The sequence below is a fragment of the Argiope bruennichi genome, chromosome 8, assembly GCF_947563725.1.
Source record: "Argiope bruennichi chromosome 8, qqArgBrue1.1, whole genome shotgun sequence".
In the NCBI taxonomy this organism is placed as follows: domain Eukaryota; kingdom Metazoa; phylum Arthropoda; class Arachnida; order Araneae; family Araneidae; genus Argiope; species Argiope bruennichi.
This window is the reverse complement of record NC_079158.1, coordinates 21,985,477-22,007,350: the sequence shown is the minus strand read 5'-3', so window position 1 is coordinate 22,007,350 and position 21,874 is coordinate 21,985,477. Positions and strand designations below refer to the sequence as shown.

General features: G+C 32.7%; 1 protein-coding gene across 4 annotated transcripts in view; it reads right to left on the bottom strand.

The window, feature by feature from the left end:
- LOC129980857 (endothelin-converting enzyme homolog) overlaps positions 1 to 21,874 on the bottom strand; it is a 145,352-nt gene that overhangs the window by 29,152 nt on the left and 94,326 nt on the right. For all 4 annotated transcript variants that reach the window (XM_056091286.1, XM_056091285.1, XM_056091287.1 and 1 more), the window contains 5 exons: positions 18,222 to 18,540; positions 14,788 to 14,997; positions 10,020 to 10,147; positions 5,723 to 5,941; positions 3,093 to 3,209 (listed from right to left, as the gene is read on the bottom strand). In XM_056091286.1, coding sequence (XP_055947261.1) covers positions 3,093 to 3,209; positions 5,723 to 5,941; positions 10,020 to 10,147; positions 14,788 to 14,997; positions 18,222 to 18,540 — 993 coding nt within the window. The remainder of the gene's footprint in view (positions 1 to 3,092; positions 3,210 to 5,722; positions 5,942 to 10,019; positions 10,148 to 14,787; positions 14,998 to 18,221; positions 18,541 to 21,874) is intronic.

Genomic DNA, 21,874 nt, shown 5'->3' with positions numbered 1-21,874 from the left:
AGGACGGACAGATACGATTATAAAAATGTATTTTTTGAATTAAAAGAATTCTGAAATGTGTAAATTGATGAAAGTCTAGAGGTGCAATTCTTTGACGATAGGAGTACTTCATTTCTTTATACTTCGCATGTGAGAAAAGGAAAATAAATAAAGAAATAAATCAGTTTACTTAACGCTATATTTCTTAGATTTTCTATTAATGTTTTGTTCTGCTGTTTTTATCGATAAATAATTAATATTTTTTTTAGTAAAATAAGAACTAGTGTACGAAAAAAAAAAGAGTGATATTGTCAAACTTCTCGTACTAAGCAAAACAAAATGGACAAGTGGGCTCCTTTAACGAGCGATATTTCGCTGAATGAGGGGCAAGGACGCGCCATGACATCACTTGTTCGATTGGTCTGTCTTCCCATATTGGCTGGAAAACTTGTTTGAAGAGGACCTCCACACGAAAGAAATTTTGGCCGTATTTCGTTTCGTACGCGCATCTGAGGAATTTGAGCAAGCGCCTCTATTTTATATGTAAAAATATAATCGGTGATATTGTGTCTTATATGCGACAATATTCGAAATTGTGAGGCCAAGATTATGGAAATAAAGAGGGATCGGAACGACATTGACGAGTTGGTAAAAGAACATAGCCATAACTACCGAAGAACTTATGAATCTGCATTCTGTGTCACAGCAAAAAGCTGAGGAGGAGATTTGGTCAAGAGAGGAGAAAGTAATGGGTTCAACAAAGCAGAAACTTTCCAGAGAAAAAGGGATATAATGGAAACTTGGGAAAGTATCACATCATACGTTGAGAAATATCACCCTAATAAGGCAACGGCTATGCACGTAACAAATTAATTTCACAATAATGTAGGACCGCATTTTCAGCAAGTTTGGAAACGTAGCCAGTGACAAATGTCTTTAGATAATTTTCTTCTATAAAAACTTGTGTTATAAATAATAATTTGCATTGTTATAAATTTATTTGAGTAATTTTTTTTTCGGAATGATAGGCATTGTTTTATTTTACATGGATTCCTACGTGAAAAAAATGTTTTGCTGAACGAATGTTTCGCATTATGAAGATTCAGGAACAAATTATGCTTGTTAAGTGAGATTCTGCTGTCATTTAAAATTTCTCAAAAGGATTCCCATCTCAAAAACACTCGTCTGAAACAAAGGTTTCACGCGTTTGAGAGTTCACCTCCTCAAGTGAAATTGCTACAGTGTAGTACTCAAATTTTGAAGAATCAATTACAGTGATTGAATATTTTACGACTTTATAACAGTCGGGACATTTACGTCGCTTTAACCGTAAAATGCAGCAATTAAATGCTTTATGACGAAGTAGAAGAGCTCTGGCGTCTTGGTCATTGTTTTCGGAACAAAGGAGCGACGCAACAATGCAACGGCTGTTTGTGTCATGTCCAGTCTAGACTGGGCTAATAGAACTTGATTAATTCATAAATGAGTAATTGAGGCACTTATCGGTAATGGATAGACAAGAGATGGAAAATATCCTTCTTCGACGAGGATATGAAAGTTAATGTAAATTGTGGCGAGTAAAGAAAAGGGGGAGGGAATAGCTATTATTTCTTATAAAAAACACTTAAATATTTTTAAAAGGTTGAAATTATCATTTCAAATAATATGTATTTTGTATTTTTTCCCACTTTTTTTATCTCAAGAAATTTATCTCGGGCGTTTTTTTTTTTTTTTTGTTTTTTTTTTGCTGTAGTGAAAAAAGTTATTGAATTTTTACTTTTGAAAACTATCGACTTCAAAGAGTAATGAGAGTAAATAGAAAAATTTTATGCCTTATTTTTACAGAATTAAATTTTTAGAAATCTATTTTCAGTGTTCTAATAAAAGTGTGTGTGCTTTAGAAGTTATTTTTTATTCAATTTATTGTATCTTCCCTATGTGTACAAGACTGTTAAACCAATAATATTAAAACACTGTTTCCTTTGGGAAGCTAATTTTTGCTATCTGTAATCACCCTGTGGAAAGTATCTACCTGTGCATGATACATTTATTGCAAATGAGTGAAAACAAGAATAAATAGCGCGATAATAGCATAACCTATGTCTGTCCGCTCAGATGGGAAATGAGGGCTATGTTCATATTCAAAAAGAGAAAACATTTCCTAGTATTTTATTAAAATAATTCAGATGATACTTGAAAAGTTATTTCTTCTTACCCTAATGACGAATGATAAGTCTTGATTTTGTTGGATTCTAACGTAATATGGCAATAAGGGTGATATGCCTTCCCGCTGTTGTATTTTGAAGAGAGAATAACCTGTTAATGTGTTGTCCTCTTCATCTACTAATAGTTCTAATGAAGCTCTTCTCAAATTAGCCTTAATTTTGCAATGTTAGAGTAACTATATTAAAAGGCAAACAACTGCAGATGCTATTTTATATGCTAAAATATAATTAGAAACAATTTTTAAAAACGCACTTTTATTGTATTAACATACTTAAAAACTTTTTTGTTTACTTATTTTCTGCTTTTTACTTTTGAGCTCTATTGTTTCTGAAATTCACTATCTAGTTGTGCCGTTGGAGCAACATTAAAAGTTATTTTGATTAATTGATAATTAAATTCTGACAATATTAAAATGTATTACAAATGTGCAGGAGGCTGGGGCGGGCTGGTAGTAAGGTTTCGACTTCGGAACCAGAGTGCTTCAGGTTCAAGACTCGATTCCACCCAAGAAACGTCGTGTAAGTGACGCGCCATCCCCACCATTTGACCACGGTTCAAAATTACGCGATCCGTCCCAAAATAGCCCTAGTGTTGTTTTAAAACGGAACTTTAACATAACTAAACTAAACTACAAATGTGCAACATTTCAAATCTCCAACGCACCAGGAGCTCAATGGCAAATCTATTAGAAAATTCCATCTTAACAAGCAAGAAACAAATCATTCTAAATGAAGGTGCTTAAAAAAGAACATTTTAGTGATTCTCACGAATATTATTTTTAAACGAGACAACCAAACACAATGCCTGATTTGAATTCAAAGCCAGCTCTTCGAACACCGCACTTTCAGCAAACAATTGCGTTGGTGCAACAAAACAACTCTACTCACATTTGCCAGCTTTGTCTCAAAATCTATGACATCTTCCATCTGGGCCCTCGTGGAATTTTCCTCTCCCCCGAGCAGCACGCCGACCTTCGTCATGTAATTCAAATAAGCAGTCAGGACCTGGAAGAGAAGAGGTAAAAAAAGAAAGAACAGTGTTATTGTGTTCATCTCAAACATAAATAACGAACAGCTGTCGAGGGCGAATAAGAATTTGCGGAATCAGGGACAGTTTTGGAAAGAGATCAAGGATCGCGTCTGAGATCAAAAGAAAATATCTAAGTGGAATTGCATTTTGATTTGCATATTTTTTTCCGTACTTTTAATGCAATAATTTCAGAATTATTTCAATTTTAATAAAAGCAACATTTAAAATGAGATACTTTTAAAGAAATTTAGCAGTTACTATTTGAATCTAAACTATTTCAATTGAAATCCAGCAGGGTCTTTAAGATCCGTCAAACTTGAGTATGGTAAATGTCCAGGGAATTGATGGACCCTACAAAGATCAATCAGTAGGGGGGGGGGATAGATTATAGATGAACTGGACATAAGAGCACTATGATGTCATAGAACTGGTCTCCATTAGAAAAGTTCTTATACCCAGTGAACAGAATATATCTAAGACTATTAAAACAACAAGGCTTCAAGGTATCCAAATAGGTTAAAAATATGAGTTTGGATGAAATTCATGCATTTTTATTTTATTATTTGGAGTTTCAAAAAATTGGTACATTTTTGTTTCTAATGATATTTTTATTTTGTCTCTATGTCAGTTAGAAGTCAAGTTATAGCAAATTATTGACATCTAAGTCAGATTATTTATAAGCATTTAAGCACTTTAAATACATTTTCTGAAGAGCGAGTTTTTTGAAACTATTTTCAGAAAGAGCAGAAATATTTTTCCTAATTCTACTATACAAATATCGCCATATCTCAAAAAATAATCATTTTAATGAAATTTACAATGAAGTATGGATTTATTGGTGAATTAGAAGTGGATTTGTGAGAGCTCAGTGTAAATATTGTTGAAAACGATTCCAAAATTTCATAGATCATTTCATATATTACACACAAAAATTTTATTTTTGAGTATAATTCTCAGATAATAGTTGTAATATTATAAGATATATAACACATGTAATGTTACAAAGAAAAATAAAAACTGTAGCAATTTTTTTTTCTCTAGAACAATCCTAATTTTTGTAAATAAATGCTAAAATTTACATAAAAATAAGCGTTTTCTTCAAAAGCTACATATATATTTAAATTGTTTCATCTTTTCTCATCATTTTATCCTAATATTAATAAAAAACATCATATAAACATTAAAATATTTTTTTTTAAAATCCCATCCGATCCTAGTTGGATACCTTAATGTCTGAAATTTTGACGGGATCATAGACATGAAATTTGATCTAAACAATTTGAATGAAGTTAAATATAAGCAATATTTCTGACGTACCAATTGATGTCCAAAGGAGACTAGTAAATAATCTTAATAAAATAACATTTTATTCAAAAGAAAATTTTTCTTTCCAACGACCAAAACTGACCAATTTACGAAACATTGGATTTTAGATGATTTTACAACACCTCGAAGTAGATCTACAAATAAAAGTAAAATAGTTCCTTAAGCGACCATTGATTGGCCTAAAATAATGGGATTCAAAACTCCATAACTTTTTTAATTTTAGGCATAGGAGAAAGTAGCTTCTTTTCATTAAAACGTTATTGTTTTTATTAAAAAAGAAAATTTAATAAAAACAATAATTTTTTTTATTAAATAAGACTAAGAGGGCAGGAAGACTGTATAAAAATTTAGTCATTGCAATTTTTTCAGAATTTTTTTTAATTCGAACAATATAAAGTCTAAACTTTATTAATTTTTTATGCTATGTGAAGCATTGCTCCAATTAGAAGTATATGATAGTTTTAAAAGTTACCAACTGGGCTACGATTAGAGCGGTCACTTTATATATATATTTTTTTGAAGGTCAAAAATTTTGCATTTCATAGAAGTAGTGGTTCGAATATTTCTAATCAATCGTAAGACACGATTATAAAGTTTGTCAGATAAATATTATTTTTTAAATAGAAATTTTTTTAAAAAAATGAGAATTAAAAACGAACATATTTTTAAAATACATCTTACCAAGTATACTTCTGGAATTGCAGCTTAATGAGTGTTTTAAATAGATCACATACAAGAACGTATCTAACTCGTATATCGATGTACATAATTTTTGATATCTATATTTGTAACTTAAAAGCATAAATCACTTGGGGCTCACATAAATATCATATGATCCTTACATTCTTCTATAGAAGTAAATGACACTAAATGCTCCCCCCCCCTCAAAAAAAGGTATGTGTTATTTTATTTTAGGTTGCAAAATAAATTTGTAGGTCAAAAGGCTATTCGAACAATGACTTCTACAAGAAAATTTTACTATATATTCTGTGATATAAAAATCACTAAAAACTTTTATCAATTCATTTATAACACTTTGTCAATTAATTTGAATAAGGAACGGACAATACGAATTTCCATTATGTTTAGAAGATTTATATACCATTTTAAAAAAGTATGCTGTTAATTAAGAATGATAATTGTTACTTTTCTGTGTTCTTACTTCATCATCTTTGCTTTTGTTGAGGTAGTAGTCTCTGGTGGGTAAGCCCAATCCTCCCTGGTCCAGCTGCAGAATATTTCTGGAAGAGTTCCTCTCATCTTCCCCGACACCCCAAGAGAAAAGCCCCCCGCGGCTGTACTGGTTGTGGAGGATCTCGAGCGTCCTCTGGAAGTTCCACTGGCTGATGTTGAAGTCCCCACTGATATTCCAGCCTCCGATCTGAAAGAAAGAAAGATTACTTCTACTAAGGAATAAGTAAACGAGTAAAGAATTGCTTATCTATTACTCGTTTGTAAAGTATACAAAACAAGCGGGGGTGGTCTCCTAAAAACTCTCTCGCATACTCTCTCATAAAGGTGTTATTCCAGGGAAAGCTTTGCATAGCATTAGCGTAGAATAATTGTGAAATACTCACCTTTGGCGTGAATTTAACATTTTTACTGAATATATCGTGTCATCCTTGGCGAGTGTTTTAGCGATTTTAACACTGGCAGGCGGTTAACATTAACATTAAAGCGTTTTTCCCAACCGACTGAACAAAATTTGAACACAAAACTACACTTTTAATTACAAAACTGCGTTTAAGTCACTGCGTTTTTGAGTTACCGAGTTTACTTGTTCCTAAAAGTATAAACCGACAGACAATCAACCTCTTACTGACTTTGGCTCAAAATTTGATGTCTACGCTATAGATGTTAATTCTGTGTATATCGAATTTTGTCTATCTAGCTATCGTCGTTTTGTAGGTATCGTGTTAACTTATATCAAACAGACGGACAGACATACTTCCTCAGAAGAGATTTTGCACAAAATTTGATAAAAATTTACATATTTGGCATAATGATTATATATCAAATTTCATGCATCTAGATCAAAGCGTTTCTGAATTATCTTTGTCGCAGACAGTCTAACAGGTTAATTGACATTTTCCAGATATGTGCTTTTTGAACTCAGGACGGTCTGAAACGCGGAGATTCGTCAAAATCTTGAGTTAGAATTTTTTGACGATTACTACGCTTTCTCTATACGAGATAATTTCTCTATACCTTCATATAAGGGAAAGTAAAAAAATTCGACTTCTAGATTATGAGAGATCTCCACATTTAAAATGCTCTGAACTCGGAAAAAAAAATCATCTTTAGAATAATGTTTGTCCATCTACGAATATGGCAATTTTACATTTACAGCTACTTTTAATCGAATGTTCCCTCATTTTCGACATCCATATCCTCTTATTAAGGGAGAAAATAAAATCAGCATAGAATAAAGAGCTCGCTTTGCAATTTTATCCCTTCAATAATCCATCAATGGCAGTCATTTAGAGTTCCCTCGATTCATTTACAGCACCTTATTTCAAAATGAATTGCATTTCACCTTTCTCAAAGCAAAACTTTTTCCTGCCAAGAGCTCTTCTTCCAACTGAATATTCGAATTCGCAGCAAATTAAATCTTTTTCACTTGGTTTTAAACTTTTGATTAGCCTCTCTTTACATATTCAAGCTACATGGCGTTTTCCACTTATGTATTATTGCCATATAAGTTTTGTACTTTTATTAAGTATTTAATCTGTGCGTACATTTGTGCGTATAAATTATTTCCCTATTTTCTTATACCTTTTTTTTTATTTTTTCCATTTTTTTTTAATAAAATCGCTATTTACTGTAATGATTTAGAGGAAATTAAACGCTCGGTACATTAAAATGTTGAATATCTAAATGAATTTTTTTAGTAGATATTTTCTTTTCTTATTTCACATTCTTTCATCGTTCATTTTTTTCTTCCACTTTTCTTATTACTTCTGCTTGAAAATAGTTTTTATTTCTTCTTTTTACAGCCTGCCAGTTTCCTGTTTTTGTTTTGTGAATACTTTTGCCATTTAGTTTTAGTTTAGTTATATTAACGCCCCGTTTTTGAAGTAACAGCAATGCTATTTTGGGACGGACCTCGTACTTTTTGAAACGCGGTCAAAATGACGAGGATGACACCTCAGCTGGTACCTCAGCTCCAAACTTCCACACCACGCCAACGTTCGGCCCCGACGGATTTAACGTGCACCAAACTCGCTTACACGACTGTTTTTTGGTGGAATTGGGTCTCGAACCTGAAACCCTGCAGTTCCGAAACGAGAACATACCTCCAGTCCACCGCGGCCCAGTATTTTTGTCTTGTAAAGTTGTGAAATTTTATGTACTCAGAGCTCTAGTTATCAATATATTTCTGTCAAATTGTGTAACATAGGAGAGCAGTCCAGCCTTAAATACCCTTTGATCATATTTCTTAAATTTTTTTTTCATTTTAATCAATTAAATTTTGATGATCATAGAATGGCTAGAAGCAAGAAAAATCATGACCCTCAGTGGTTTGATTTTTCTTTTTAATTGTATTCACGACGCTGCTTAAATAATCTTAAGGTTATAGTTGTAGCGGCAAAGAGCAGTGTTATGTCATATGAGCATCACAAACCAAAAATACAAAGTCATATGAATAAGATTAAGAACGTAATTACTACACAAAAATTGTATATCGGTATCAAAATGTGAATCAATTAGATTATTGGAAATAATGCCTGTATTTTTGAAAACGGTATTTAAAATATGTAAGAAACTAAATGAATGCCGTTCAAAAATCACGCTCTCGCGAATCACGAGTCTTCCTTTTGGCAATTTTTCAAAAAGGTGGGTGGGCCGAAGGATTCTAACCCAAGTAATTGCAAGCTCTGCGTGAGAGTACGAGAAAGTCGATAATGAGTACCCCTGCTGATTTCTACTGAAAACTGATTAACAGAACTATTCGTAAGGCCAAAACAAGAAATTGGCAAGAAATGTTTCTTGCCATAAAAAAGCCTTTATAAAGTAAATCTAGTGACATAATTTCATGAAACTTTGAACGCCAAATAACATTTAAAATAAATTAATAAAAAAGCATAATTATAAATTTTTAAATTAATAAAAAAATCATGAGTGCTACGTAAAAATATATATCAATTTGTTTCAAAACGTAACGAATGATTTTAAGCTAAGCAGAATTTTCTAAAAATCTGCAGTGATTATATAGAAAAAATGTAATGTTTTTTTGCTAAATCTAAGTGGAAATAAATATGTAGTATCAAAATTTTAATTTTTTTCTTGCATTTTATCCAAAAACATAGAAAAAATTTTGAGTTATGAATGTTACTAAATTTATTAAATCATATTTAAACAAGTTTAGTAATTTTTTTTTATAATTTTAACTAATTTAATCATAAATTCTAACAAAACACAAGCAATGACCAATGAGAAGTCATGAAAATGCACTGTATAGTATTTTTTTACTGTAGGATTTAGAATTACAACAAATAAAACAGTAAAGTGCGTAGCACTATATTTGTCTAATATAAAGCAAAAAATTAAAATTATAATCATTTTTATTGAAAAGATTCACTTGTAAGATAGATTTACTGAGTATGATAGTTTTTAGCTTTCTTATATGCGAAATATAGTGAAAGTATTCTAATCGTCAAAATAATTGGAACTCTGGAGTTTCAGTAGCACGTAAACTCGATAATTCAAAAACGCAGTGACCTAAACATATCATATTTAGTATGCCACTTTTTGACTGCGATTGTATTTCTGTATCAAATTTTAGTTTCATTCAGTTGGGGGAAAAACCCAAACCAGAAATTCATCTTTTTCTGAGAACAGGTGAAAAAATTTTGGAACATCATTCATGCTAGTTCTTATAAACAAATTAACTACCAATCCAGTACCATAACAAATATACTGATGTTTTGTATCAATCATTGCGTCAATAAATTTTCAAGCATAAAGAAAAGAAAGTAACAATATAAAATTTTGCACCATTCGCTTGTTCAATTGCTACACTCAATTACATTTTTTTGCTTTCCGTGTACATGGTGGCACATATAAATCTGTCGTAGCCTCAAAATCCTCCAAATCGTGACAATACCGCTAGGGGTATTGAATCAGAGGTGATCGTTCTCTGATTCAAGTCTAAATTACAATCTGTGGATGATTGAATGAAGTCCGTCCCGTGAAAAGGGCTGTGATACATGAGTAGTTAAGACGTAATCTTGGCACTAGAACAAGAAACAAGAGACGCTAAAACTCAGCTTAAAAATTCACTGACTTCATCATCGGGCTTTCTGTAACAAGTGCCATAAGCAGAAACATTTTTTTTTCAAAATGTATATTAACTTAACACAGAAATTGCCGTTTTTAACATTTTTCTTTCGCATTCATTAACAATTATTCTGAATTCAGTTTTTTTTTATTATTATTGTTTGTGAATTTTCCTTTACCTTGTTCAGCAGGTCGAGCATTGGCTGAGCTCCCAGTTTGTCTACGGTTTCATTCTTGTCCAAGCAGGACAGGTAGTAGATGCGGGCTTTCTTCTCCGCATCACTCTTCAGATCAAAGTTTTCATCCTCTGGAAAAAATAAAATACAATTTCAAGATAATTCGTCCATTGAAAATAAATAATTCACAAATAAAATCACAAGCACTTAATTAAATAAATTATAACAAATTCAGAGACGTTGAAATAGGATAATGATATAATCGCAAGATGTCATTGAAATTTCGTCTTTAAAAAAGAAGGATAGCAAAGTTTTTCAATTTTTGTGTGCCTGCAAAGCCAAATAAATGGTAATTTTTTTTTTATTACATGCAGTCATCCCATTACCACAGAATTAAGCCGTATAAAAATGGATTATTGTGACTGGCTGTTATGCTTATTAAGTATCCAAATTTTTGCATAATAAAACAAACGACCAACGAAACTTCAAAGAATCTTCAAACTGTTGGTAAAAGGCTAGAAGTCTTTTCCATCATTTCCAGAATTGAATTTACGAGGTGTTGTAATATTGTGTTAAAATTACTATTCATAATGAATCTTCCTCTAATTTCTTTGAGTTCGACAGATTTTGTTATGTAGTGTTGAAATGAGCCTATTTCCCCACATATACATGAAAGCCTACACCCCCACATATGAGCCTACATCTCCACATATATATGTTGTCTTACACTTTTCCGAATCTGTAGAAGTATTCAGGAAATCTTTCATGTCCCGATATAATTTGCACTGTCATCGGGAGAAATATTCTTTTTATAATTTTTGGTTCCAGTATGAATTTATAAGTTATGCGTCCTTTGTACGACATTACCCATCTATCCTGCAACTGCATAATCATCTCGCTTCTAATTTCTTTCTTTATATTGAGAGGTGACTGGCGGGAAGTTCCGGCTTTGTTTAAAATATTGTTACGGAATTTCCGGGGGTTCGTTTGGATAGTGGGGGTTATATGGTGTGGAGAACGCTCAATCACCAGGCGGCAGTAGAAAATGAAACAACGACGTTTATTTACACGAAGACACACAGGACAGCACAAAGACGACAACTATATACAGCACAGAAGACGATTATCTTCAGCCGAGACGTGCAGCATGCAACACATACACAGCAGCATGCAACAGCATACACAGCAGCTCTACTCCGTCGCTGCTCCGCTAGTCCCTGGAAGACGAGTTCTTCATCGTCGCTTCCGACTACTCTTCGACTCCACTGGTACACGACCACTCTTCTCTGTCGCTTCCGACTACTCAATTCACCACTCGACTCACCGTAGCTCCCCGGCAGCTACAGTTCCTTTTATAGGTCTTAGGAGGCGGGGCTAGAAGCCTCTCAACCAATCAGGAACGTTCGAGGCGTATCTCCGTTCCTACTGGACGGATCGGGAAAATTTTCGATGTTTCGGGTATAATCTATTTTGGCGCCAAAGTCGCCAAATGGTCGCCAAGTTTGTTGCCAAGCTCTGGGGATCTCCTATGGAACCCACTGTGCTGGGAAGCAGCATCGCAGGTTCGTAACAATATTAGCTATTCACCGATAATGTTCAACTTTGAGTTGAAAGCTACTATGAGCATCTCGTGTAATAACTAATAATTAGTTTTAAATATAAATACGTCCAGTTCTCTCACATGTCATTAATTACTAATAATAAATCATTATTTGTGCAAATTATTCATTTTATTTCACTTTTTTTTGTAAATGAATTTGTTTTTGTTCTTTAAAATCGTCATTTAGGTCGTATTAATATCATTTTAAATCCTAGAATTATCCCTTCTATCCTTCTCGGAAAAAATATTTTGCAAAAAAAAAAAAAAAAAAAAAGAAAGAAAGAAGAAAAAAAAAAGCAAAGAAAAGAAAGAAAGAAAAAAAAAAAGCAAAGAAAAGAAAGAAAGAAAAGACAGAAAGAAATAAAGAAAAGAATCGCCATGGAACAGTTAAAATTCTTAAATAAAGAATTATTTTCTAGCATTTTTAAGTAATAGTTGCTTAAAACTTTGCAAGAAACAGTTGGTTGAAAAACATTCCTTCCGTTTTTACATTATAGTTTTCAAAGGAAAGTTTTTTGTTCATAATGAGAGATAAATTTATTTATTATGTGTAAATTTCTATCCAATAACATTTTCGGAAATTTCTCTTAGAAATTCCAAATCTTCTTTTTCTCAAAACAGAAAAAAAAAAAGTTTAAAACAGCTTTTCTTTCTTTCTTTTTTTTTTTAAGAATTTTATTTCAACGCTATTTCATCTTCGCAAAATAAGCTAGGGAATTTAGAAATTCGCCCACGTAATGGTGAATTCTACATTTCAAAACGGTATGTATCTTGATCCTTCGAGAATTTTGGTTCTAAAAATATTTCATGAAATATTGTCCAAGAAATGATATTTCCCGTCTTTTCGATGGAAAAAGATCTTTTATATTTTGAAATGTAAAAGATTTTTTTTTCAATCGTATCTCATATAAACTGGAATTTATAAGCGTCTAGCTTGTCTGTGAATATCACACGATTCCAAATATAACGTGAAGATATTTGGGAATTTCTCAGAATTTCGAGAGAAATGTTTGCAAGTATTTGCTGTTGTGCGTTATATTTTCATGAATCCAAAATAGTTTTAGAAAAAATAGTTAAACTGAAATACCATTTAAATAATGAAGTGATTTTTATAGAAATTGTAACCGGATGTATAATCAGAAAGACATAAATAAAATAAAACTAATGCAAAATTCTTATAAAAATGTTTTGACAAGCTTCAAGATTTACCTTTTTATTTGTTTCTCATCTAAAACTAAAAAAAATAGCATAAAATTATGTTAAAACAAAGTTATTTTTTAAAAAGAAATCTGCATTTCTTCACCATTGAGAAGTTTATAATATATTTTTTAAACTTATCTATACACATTTAACACAAATACTAAGGCTTTTTTTTTAATATTCATTTTAGGATGATGAATATGCTAATCACCGAATTTGTTTCATCTAATTATTATAAAATATTTAAAATACTTGCATAAACATTGTAATAAATTTATTTGTTTAAAATTTGTTAAAAATCACACATAATTTGGAATATTTTTGAAACAAATATCTGGTCTATTTTACAGAAACAACCCGAAATATGCTAGGAATAGCTTTCTTAATTTTGAACCGATATCACCAGATGACGAGGACAAAATTTTCCTATCTAGTTATTATAAAATATTTGTATAAACATTGCAATAAATTCATTTGTTAATTATAAAATTCGTTAAATTTCAATTATTTAACTAACCTATTTTTAAAGTCACATGTAATTTTGAATATTTTTGAAAAAAAAAAAAAAATATCTACTCCATTTTATAAAAACAATCCGAAATATGTCAGGAATGGCTTTATTAGTTTTGATCCGATACCTTCATGCACCGAGGACAAAATTTTCTTATACTTTACATAACAACAAACTAAGATACTTATAAACAGTCTCCGTGATTCCTTTACAATAGCCCTTTTAAAGTGCATTAGGCTCATATGAATAGTTTATATTTGGAGAAATCAAGCATCCAATCAAAGATTAGCACCTTCCTCAAATGAAAAGTAGATTGGAGATTGCAGAAAGAAGGCAGTTACAACCATCCTCAGTATGACCAGTACCCACCCATGACCTCGAACGTATCTAGTGGATCAACGTGCTGACAAACAAAAGGTCCAAAACCAAAACTAGAAATCCTGTGCGGTTTCTGCGAAATAATAAAGATCTGATTTCCCCCTACCCGTACAGAATAAATTTTTGTCTCCTTCCTCAATTAACACCTTCTCCAAGAAATATTGACTTCATCACAATTCCTGAACTCGATTGTCCACCAAGCACTTCTTTTCATTATTGTATTGTTTATCGTTGTTGTTTGTTATTTTGTGCACTATTTATAAACTTAAACATTTTTCTTCTTCTTAATAAATCATTCCACGTATTCAATTGACTTTCACTGAATTTGCTTTCAACTGACAGGAAATCCTAGAGATTCTAACTTCGGGGATATTCTGTGGCGAAAAGAAAAGTAGGGACAGTGCAGAAATCTACCACAAAAAGTTTGGAGATGTAGAAAGAGTCAAGTTTAGTTTAGTTTAGTTATATTAACGTCCCGTTGTAAAGCAACACTAGGGCTATTTTGGGACGGACCTCGTCATTTTGAACCGCTGTCAGATGATAAGGACGACACCTGAGCTAGCACCCCCCTCTCCACACCACACCAGCGGAAGGACGTTTGGCATGACGGATTTAACGTGCAACAGACTCCCTTACACGACGGTTCTTTGGTGGAATCGGGTCTCAAAACTGAAACCCTACGGCTCACAAGCCGAGATCTTACCACCAGGCCACCACGGCCTCCTGTAGAAAGGGTCAAGTTACAGTATTCTTCATGTAATTGGTATAGACACTAACATAATTGAAAAACAATAAATAAAATTAGATTCGTTAATAGCATAATTGTTCATGGTTTTCTCTCTTTAGCTCCTTGCCACCGCTAAGTTCATTGCATTGATGTGAATTTAAACAAATCGAGATAGAGTTTTTACAGTGCATCTGTAGTTTTATCTTTTATTATTATTGTGGATTTTGAGAATAAACTTCCAATTATAATTCTCTCTTCAACTTTGATTTGAAAAAGAAAGTCAAAATCCTGATTCTAAAGTTACAAAGATTAATTTATAAAGTTTTCTTAAAGACTAGTTTCATAGAATACCTACCTAGTACATTCTTCATAATGATTTGATTCTCTTGCCAAAGCTTGCCGAATGTTCCCCAGATTGACTTTCCATCCGGAAGAGGATTGGACTTGACCCATCCTCCACACGAATACTGGTAGAAGTCTGTGCAAGGGTCCACGGACTGGTCCATGGCATTGAGTATAGCCGCAGCAACAGTTACGCAAGCTGGAGTGACGCAATACTCTGTAGCTGTAGGGGAAAAAAAAATGAAAAATTCTCTTTATTTGAGTTTGAATACGAGTCCAGGATTATTTGAGTTTGAATACGAGTCCAGGATTTCGTTGGGATTGTGGGCATTGATCGACCATTATTAAAAATCTAAAAATTAGTCCTAACAACGCATTTGTCATTTATTACTTATTTCATTTTAATTATCTAGGCTAATACACCAAACTGCAAATGTAATTCCAACGGTAATATGAACGAACATATTGTGCTTTTAAATTCAATTTTAGTGAATACTTTCTCTTAAGCGCTCTAAAAGAACAAACAAAGTAAGCAAATAAAAAAAAGAAGAAGAAAAACCTTGGTCTATTGAAATAGAAAGATTTTTTAAAGATATTTTGGTACACCTATAATAAGTTTTCTAAATGAAGGAACTTCTATGGAAAAAAAATGCATCTCTCTGTAGTTCGAGACATTTTTTATTTGATTTAATAACTTTAAAAGTTGTTATATGACTAAATTTGCTTAAAATTTTAAACTTTTTATATATTAAATATTTTATATCAACTGGTAACATCATAAGAATTCGTATTTAGTTTTTAAACATGTTTAATGCCTATTTTTATTAATATCATATAATATTGTATAATGTCTTTCTTCTATTGAGGAATAGTGGTCGTTACTAATAACGAACTAGAGTTGGGATGATACCCGGTTTCGTGGTAACAGTCAATAAGAAGGTTAATACTGATACTTGATTGTATCTGCTGTTTTAGGCAAGTGATACTGATGGTAACCGATCTTTTTACAGTCAGGATGAAGCTAGATACTCAGTGGGTGTCGGTTCTCGCACTTGCGCCGAGACAAGTAGCTGATATTGATACGAATATCATTCCAAATTGGGAATTTTCGTATCTTCGGCTGAGATATTGACGACGAAGTATCGGTGATCTTGAATTTTATACTGATTGACGAGTGAGTGAGAAAATTAAAGGAAAGGCTATGTTGATATACTTAATACAGAGCTTATTCTCAGGCGGTATATAATTACGGATTCTTTAGAAGAAGATTCGGAAGTGGAGAGAAGCGATTCTCTAATGGTATGTGCACCATTACGTAGGAAAAGGGACAGCAATAGCTGGGGATGAAATATGAATAATGAAAAATAGCATCACACATGCTAATAGCGTCAGTGGGGTAGGACGGTGAACTAGGTTATATTGATCTACTATTTTGTATCAGAGTGATATAGTATCATCCTATCGAAAACGAATGAGGTTGAAGAGATTACTAATTAGTATCATTAAGTTCAAAAGTTTAAACCAAGTTTCTGATACTCTTACTCTGAATCAGTCTTGTATACTTAATACCAAATATCTGGTTGATATGCATCACCTAACCCAGAGGTGGGCATTCAATCGAGTAGATCGACCGGTAGACCACCAAGACATTTGGGAGTGATCGTCTTTAGACCTAAGACGCACATACAAAAAAAAAAAAAAAAAAAAAAAACCAATTGGTACATTCATGTGTTACTCGTTTGGCAATGTTGATGTGGGAGAAATAACTGAAAATATAAATGATATATTCTTTTGAGGAAAACGAAGTTGTTCTTCTTCAAAATGACATAATTTTAAAAACACGTAGTTCAGAACTTAAGAATAACCTTTGGAATCTGATGGACGAAGTAAAGTATACTAATTAAAAAAAATTGGATATCATTTAAAATCGTTTTTTGGCTCTCCATACCTGTGTGAATCTGCATTTTCAACGATGAATATAATTAAGACAGCATATCGTTTCCGTCTCGCAGGCGATTACTTAAAATCCAGTGTAAGATTAGCAGTTAGTAATTACGTACCGAGATATTCAAGATTGGCGGACAATATGCAGGCTTAGATTCGGCTTACTATAACTACAAGAATTAACTTTAGATGAAAATGATTTATTTTTTTAATGTATTTTGAATTGTTTAGTATTAAATACATCATTTGATATTATCATATTTATGGCTATTATTATGTAGATAAGTACATATTCTGTATTTGCTATTAAGTTGTAATAAATATTGTAGATCTTTGTTGTTGTTTCTTATGGCACTTGCCATGGGCAAGCCCGCTGTTCGAAGATAGCCGATTTAAGCCTGGGGGGGGAGCGCCTCTTGTTTCTATAGTAGCGCCATCTAGGGGCAACAGAACGACTTAGCTACACACACACGTCACAACCCTTTTTACGGGGTGGACTTCATTCACACATTTCATTCACTCAACCACAGATAGTAATTTAGACCTGAATCAGAGAACGATCACCCCTGATCCAGTACCCCCAGTGGTATTACTCTCGACATGGAGGACTTTGTGACCACGACAGATTTAACGCGCGTCAGCCACCAAGCACGCGGGGAATCTTCGGCCGGCGGGGTTCGAACTCGCAACCTAAGGTACGCAAATCCGACGCTCTACCAACCAGGCCTATGTCGGCCCTTGTAGATCTTTTTTTTTTTAGCTCACCACACCTACGTCACTGGGTGGACCTCAACACCTTGAAAAAATTAGAAGTAGCCCGTACCCTGGAAAAATCTGCCCACTCCTGATCTAACCCTATAATGAATAGTCTATCCCAGATTATAGCTCGTTGTCCCAATTTGGTATTCATTCTACTCCAATGTATTTCTACTTGATTTTTCAGAAAAACTGATAATTTGGTAATTCGAATTTGTGCAGGTTTGGGACGCGTTAGGATAGAACCTGGGACCTTTAGGTTAGCAGTCCAGTAACATACCGAATTTGCTAAAACAGCTGTTCGGGCAGAAGCGCTGTTACTGGCTTATATGCGATTCACCACAGTACTCTCCCTCCAGTGAGGCGAAGGGGAGACGAACGATATTGCGTTGAGTGGTGATGTATTGAGTAGTAGCTGTTGTCTTAATGGGCCGTACCCTTATTTGAGTAGCGCCAAGCGTTATGGCGAGAGTTTGTGGGTGCCGATGCGCCAAGTGTGTCTGGCGACTTTGGTTGCGGGTAGATGGCGCCACAACAGCTGTACGAAGGTTGAAGGTTCAGCGTCCGAGGTCACCAATGTGCAGGTTTGGGACGCGTTAGGATAGAACCTGGGACCTTTAGGTTAGCAGTCCAGTAACATACCGATTTTGCTAAAACAGCTGTTCGGGCAGAAGCGCTGTTACTGGCTTATATGCGATTCACCACAAATTCATGGCAAGTAATGAAATTTACTGCATTAATGCTTACCATTAGTGCTCATCGTTGACCCGTTGGCGGCGGATATGTGGACAACTCTAACGGTCTGCGATCCGGAATAGGAGTTCAGCACGGCGGACAGGATGATGACTAGCAAGAGAAGGACGACGGCGAGAACCATGAGGAATTTCTCCAAAGGCGACGCCCGCTCCCAGAAATTGCGTTTCCTGCCGGGAGAGTACCGAACTTGGGTGCCATCCGTCCTGGAGAAACCACTTGTTGGATTGACGACCATGGGGGCGTCGACGGCCATACTCGCCATGCTGCTGGTTTCTTCTTCGTCGAATTCAGTCCGTTTGTATCTGGGCATCTGAAAAGAAAATATGAAACAGAATGAAAACGATGATATATCAGCATAATCCTTGTCTTCATAAATATCTTTATTTTGAAAAATCTCCCGATTCAAGCCATCTACGTCCTTAATTATTAATTTATTAATTATTAATTCCTGACGATGTAATTAATTATTAATTCCTGACGATGTAATTAATTATTAATTCCTGACGATGATGATTAAATGATGTCATATAACAAATAGTGATGCCATGAATAGAATTGATATCACATAATTGATACCATGCATCCTATTTTTGGATTTTTTAAATTAATAATGTAAAATTATAATATACATACACGTTATAATTTGTTATTGAAAATGATATGGAATCCATAAAATTCCTATCCGAATCCTATGGAATCCGAAATTCCTATCAACTCTCAGATAAAACAAAAGATAGCGTAAAAGTTATCATCTAATTAGATAGAAAATAAAATAAAATGGTTAAGTGGTTAAATAACATTCAAACGGAAATATAGAAATCAAGAAGTATTTCTTGACATAAAATATAAGAAAATTTACTATATGTTTCCCACTTAATTGCCTTATCTTGACTGAAAAATTTGAAATGTCTTGGCATGATATGTCTGTTATCTATCAAAAGGAACTAACTACCAACACAGAAATAAGATATATTTCTGTGATGAACTCATGATAATTTATCCCAAATGAAAAATATTAGATTCGACGAGTCTGAAAAATACGATATTCATAAAACATTGGAATTTCATTTAATTATTTTCATAATAAAATCAATTTATGTGATGCCCTAGTTAAATATAATTATTTAAGTCTTGTAATAAAATGCTGAATTATAAGCGTGCACGTGCCTATTATCTTAAGCTGTTTTTGTGTTATAACGGTGTGTCGATATTATTTATATTTCGAATGATTGTTTTGAAAAGAAAAAAGTGTTTTTATTATTCAACTTTTGGCTGTTGAAATACAAAATAGAAAGGTGATAGTCGTACGAAACTATCTTTAGGACTTCATTTCAACAAGACTGAACAATTCATGGGCACATATTGAGAGGGAAATTTTTAAACCTATATCATTCTATTGTATTTTTTTTCTTGTTAAAGATGTGTATACACTGCTCATGTATTGTTTTGCAAGCTTATAAAAAGTAAATTAATAATAATTTTAGAATTACAAATTAAATTATAAATCTCAAAAAAGTCAATACATTTATGAATTTGGTTTAACTCTAGCCACATTAATGATCAAAAATGGTTTTAATGCGAGCAAAAGGTGATATCAAATATATTAGATAAAATCTGATAATTAAAATTTGAATTATATTTTAAATGCAAGAAGTAAATTAGATTACCGAAGAAAATATAAAGGAAAAACTTTTAAATAAGAAATAATTGTTCTTAACGTTAAGAATAGTATATGTTTTTCTTGATTGAGCTATTCTTTGGAGTACCTGTACGAATGCACTTTTCCTCAACTTCAGTATTCTGATGATGATTAGATGTGTGCCAAAATTGGCGTTACACAGGTAATAAGCTCATATTTAAAATTAAAAAAAAAGAATTTAAATAGCTATCAAAAGACGAGCTATTCAAAAAAAAATCTTTCATATGCATGTGTACTAGATGAAAAAGAAGACAGCCAAAGAAAATAAAAAAAAACCAGAACAAAAAATAAAGCAGTAGGCATAAAAAGAAAAAGTCGAGGAGGTCTAAATCGCTCAAGTAGAAGAGCCTACATAATATTCCACAGCAACCGTATTATTGAAGAATAATTAGTAAGTAATAACATTTTCCGAAAATAGACAGTTTAAACTTTGAAAATAGAAAAATAAAAGTAAAGTAAAAAATTTTAAAGCAAAGAGAAGAATATAAATAAATAAATGAAAAAAAGTAAATAAATAAATAAGTGGGAAAAATAAATATACAAATTGGCTCAGTCTAAGATAGAGTCCATGATCAGGGACAAAAAGCTAGATAAAGAATTCTTTTTGCATTTTTTTTTCTTATGCTCGCAAGATACTATCCACTTTTAATAATGCTTGACTTTCTATATGCATACTTCGAAGGGTTTAGACAATCGTAGAGGCCCATTTAAAGTTTGCAACTGTTAAAAAAGCATTAACTTTTGAAGTAACCCTTAAAACTGTGCTGCAAGAAACAAAAAGTTCCTTTTTTTTTTCTTTGTAGCAAAATAACTTCTGGCTCCAAAAGTCCTTCTTCCTTTGAAGTAAAATAACACATGGAGTCCAAAATAAGAAAGATAAGTACAGATAGGAGACAAACTCAGGTAAATTATTATACCATTTGGAAAATCCTGCTTTTATTGTCATACAGGAAATTCAGTATAAAATCTCATAAATTTAGTTAAAGAGCATTTTAAATTTGGGAACAGAAGACGGTTAAAAATAAGGTTTGGAGTGAAATGCTTGAGCTTTGACTGATTTTGAAGTGGAACAAAAGACTTTAAACAAAAGATTTCACCCCGTGCTCTCAAGGTAGTTTTGAATGATTAGACGATCATTTAGTTGTCACATGTATTATTCATTTTTTCCTTCATTGTGGACGAAGAATGTTTGACAACTGATGATTGGATTAAAATAATTCTGGAATTGGTTGAAGACAGATGATGGGTGTAATCTTCTATTTAAAATTTGCATTATTTCTCATATACAACAGACATTCGTTATAATAAGAATAATTCATTTTCTATGCGTTTTTGCGGCAAATCGTGATCTCTCGGAAGTCACGGACAAATCCACAAGCTTGGTTTATGTCAAAATAGGATGAAATATTGCTAATTCAGTAGGAATATCTTTCTGTCTGCCAATAAGGGGAATGTAATCTACTTTTCCCTCATAGGCTTAAACAAGCATTATTAAAACAAACTTTGTCACCAAATTTATCAACACTGTAAGTGAATGACATATGTATAATGAGTGAGCTGTATACGTACAATGCAAAAGTAACTGACATTTCGTAAAATAACTACATTTAAATTGGAGACTTCAATTATGATGTAAAACGAGCGCATAAACATATATTACATAACAGAAATAGAATTTTTTTCTTTGGTAGAATCCTCTATTAAACTGAAATGTTTATAGGAATTAATATCTCGAAAATAAATCATTTATTGAGATTCTTACTTTTTCTTTTTTCAGAATTTACAGAACCCCACAGAGCAAATATCAGAAATTAAAGCAATTTCAAGAAAAATAAATAGATATTTGAAATTTCATGCCAAAACTTTAAAAAAAATCTGTATTTCTTTCACTTTTTTTAATTCTTAATTTAACAAAGTCAGGATGATTTTTTCTGAAATAATCGTG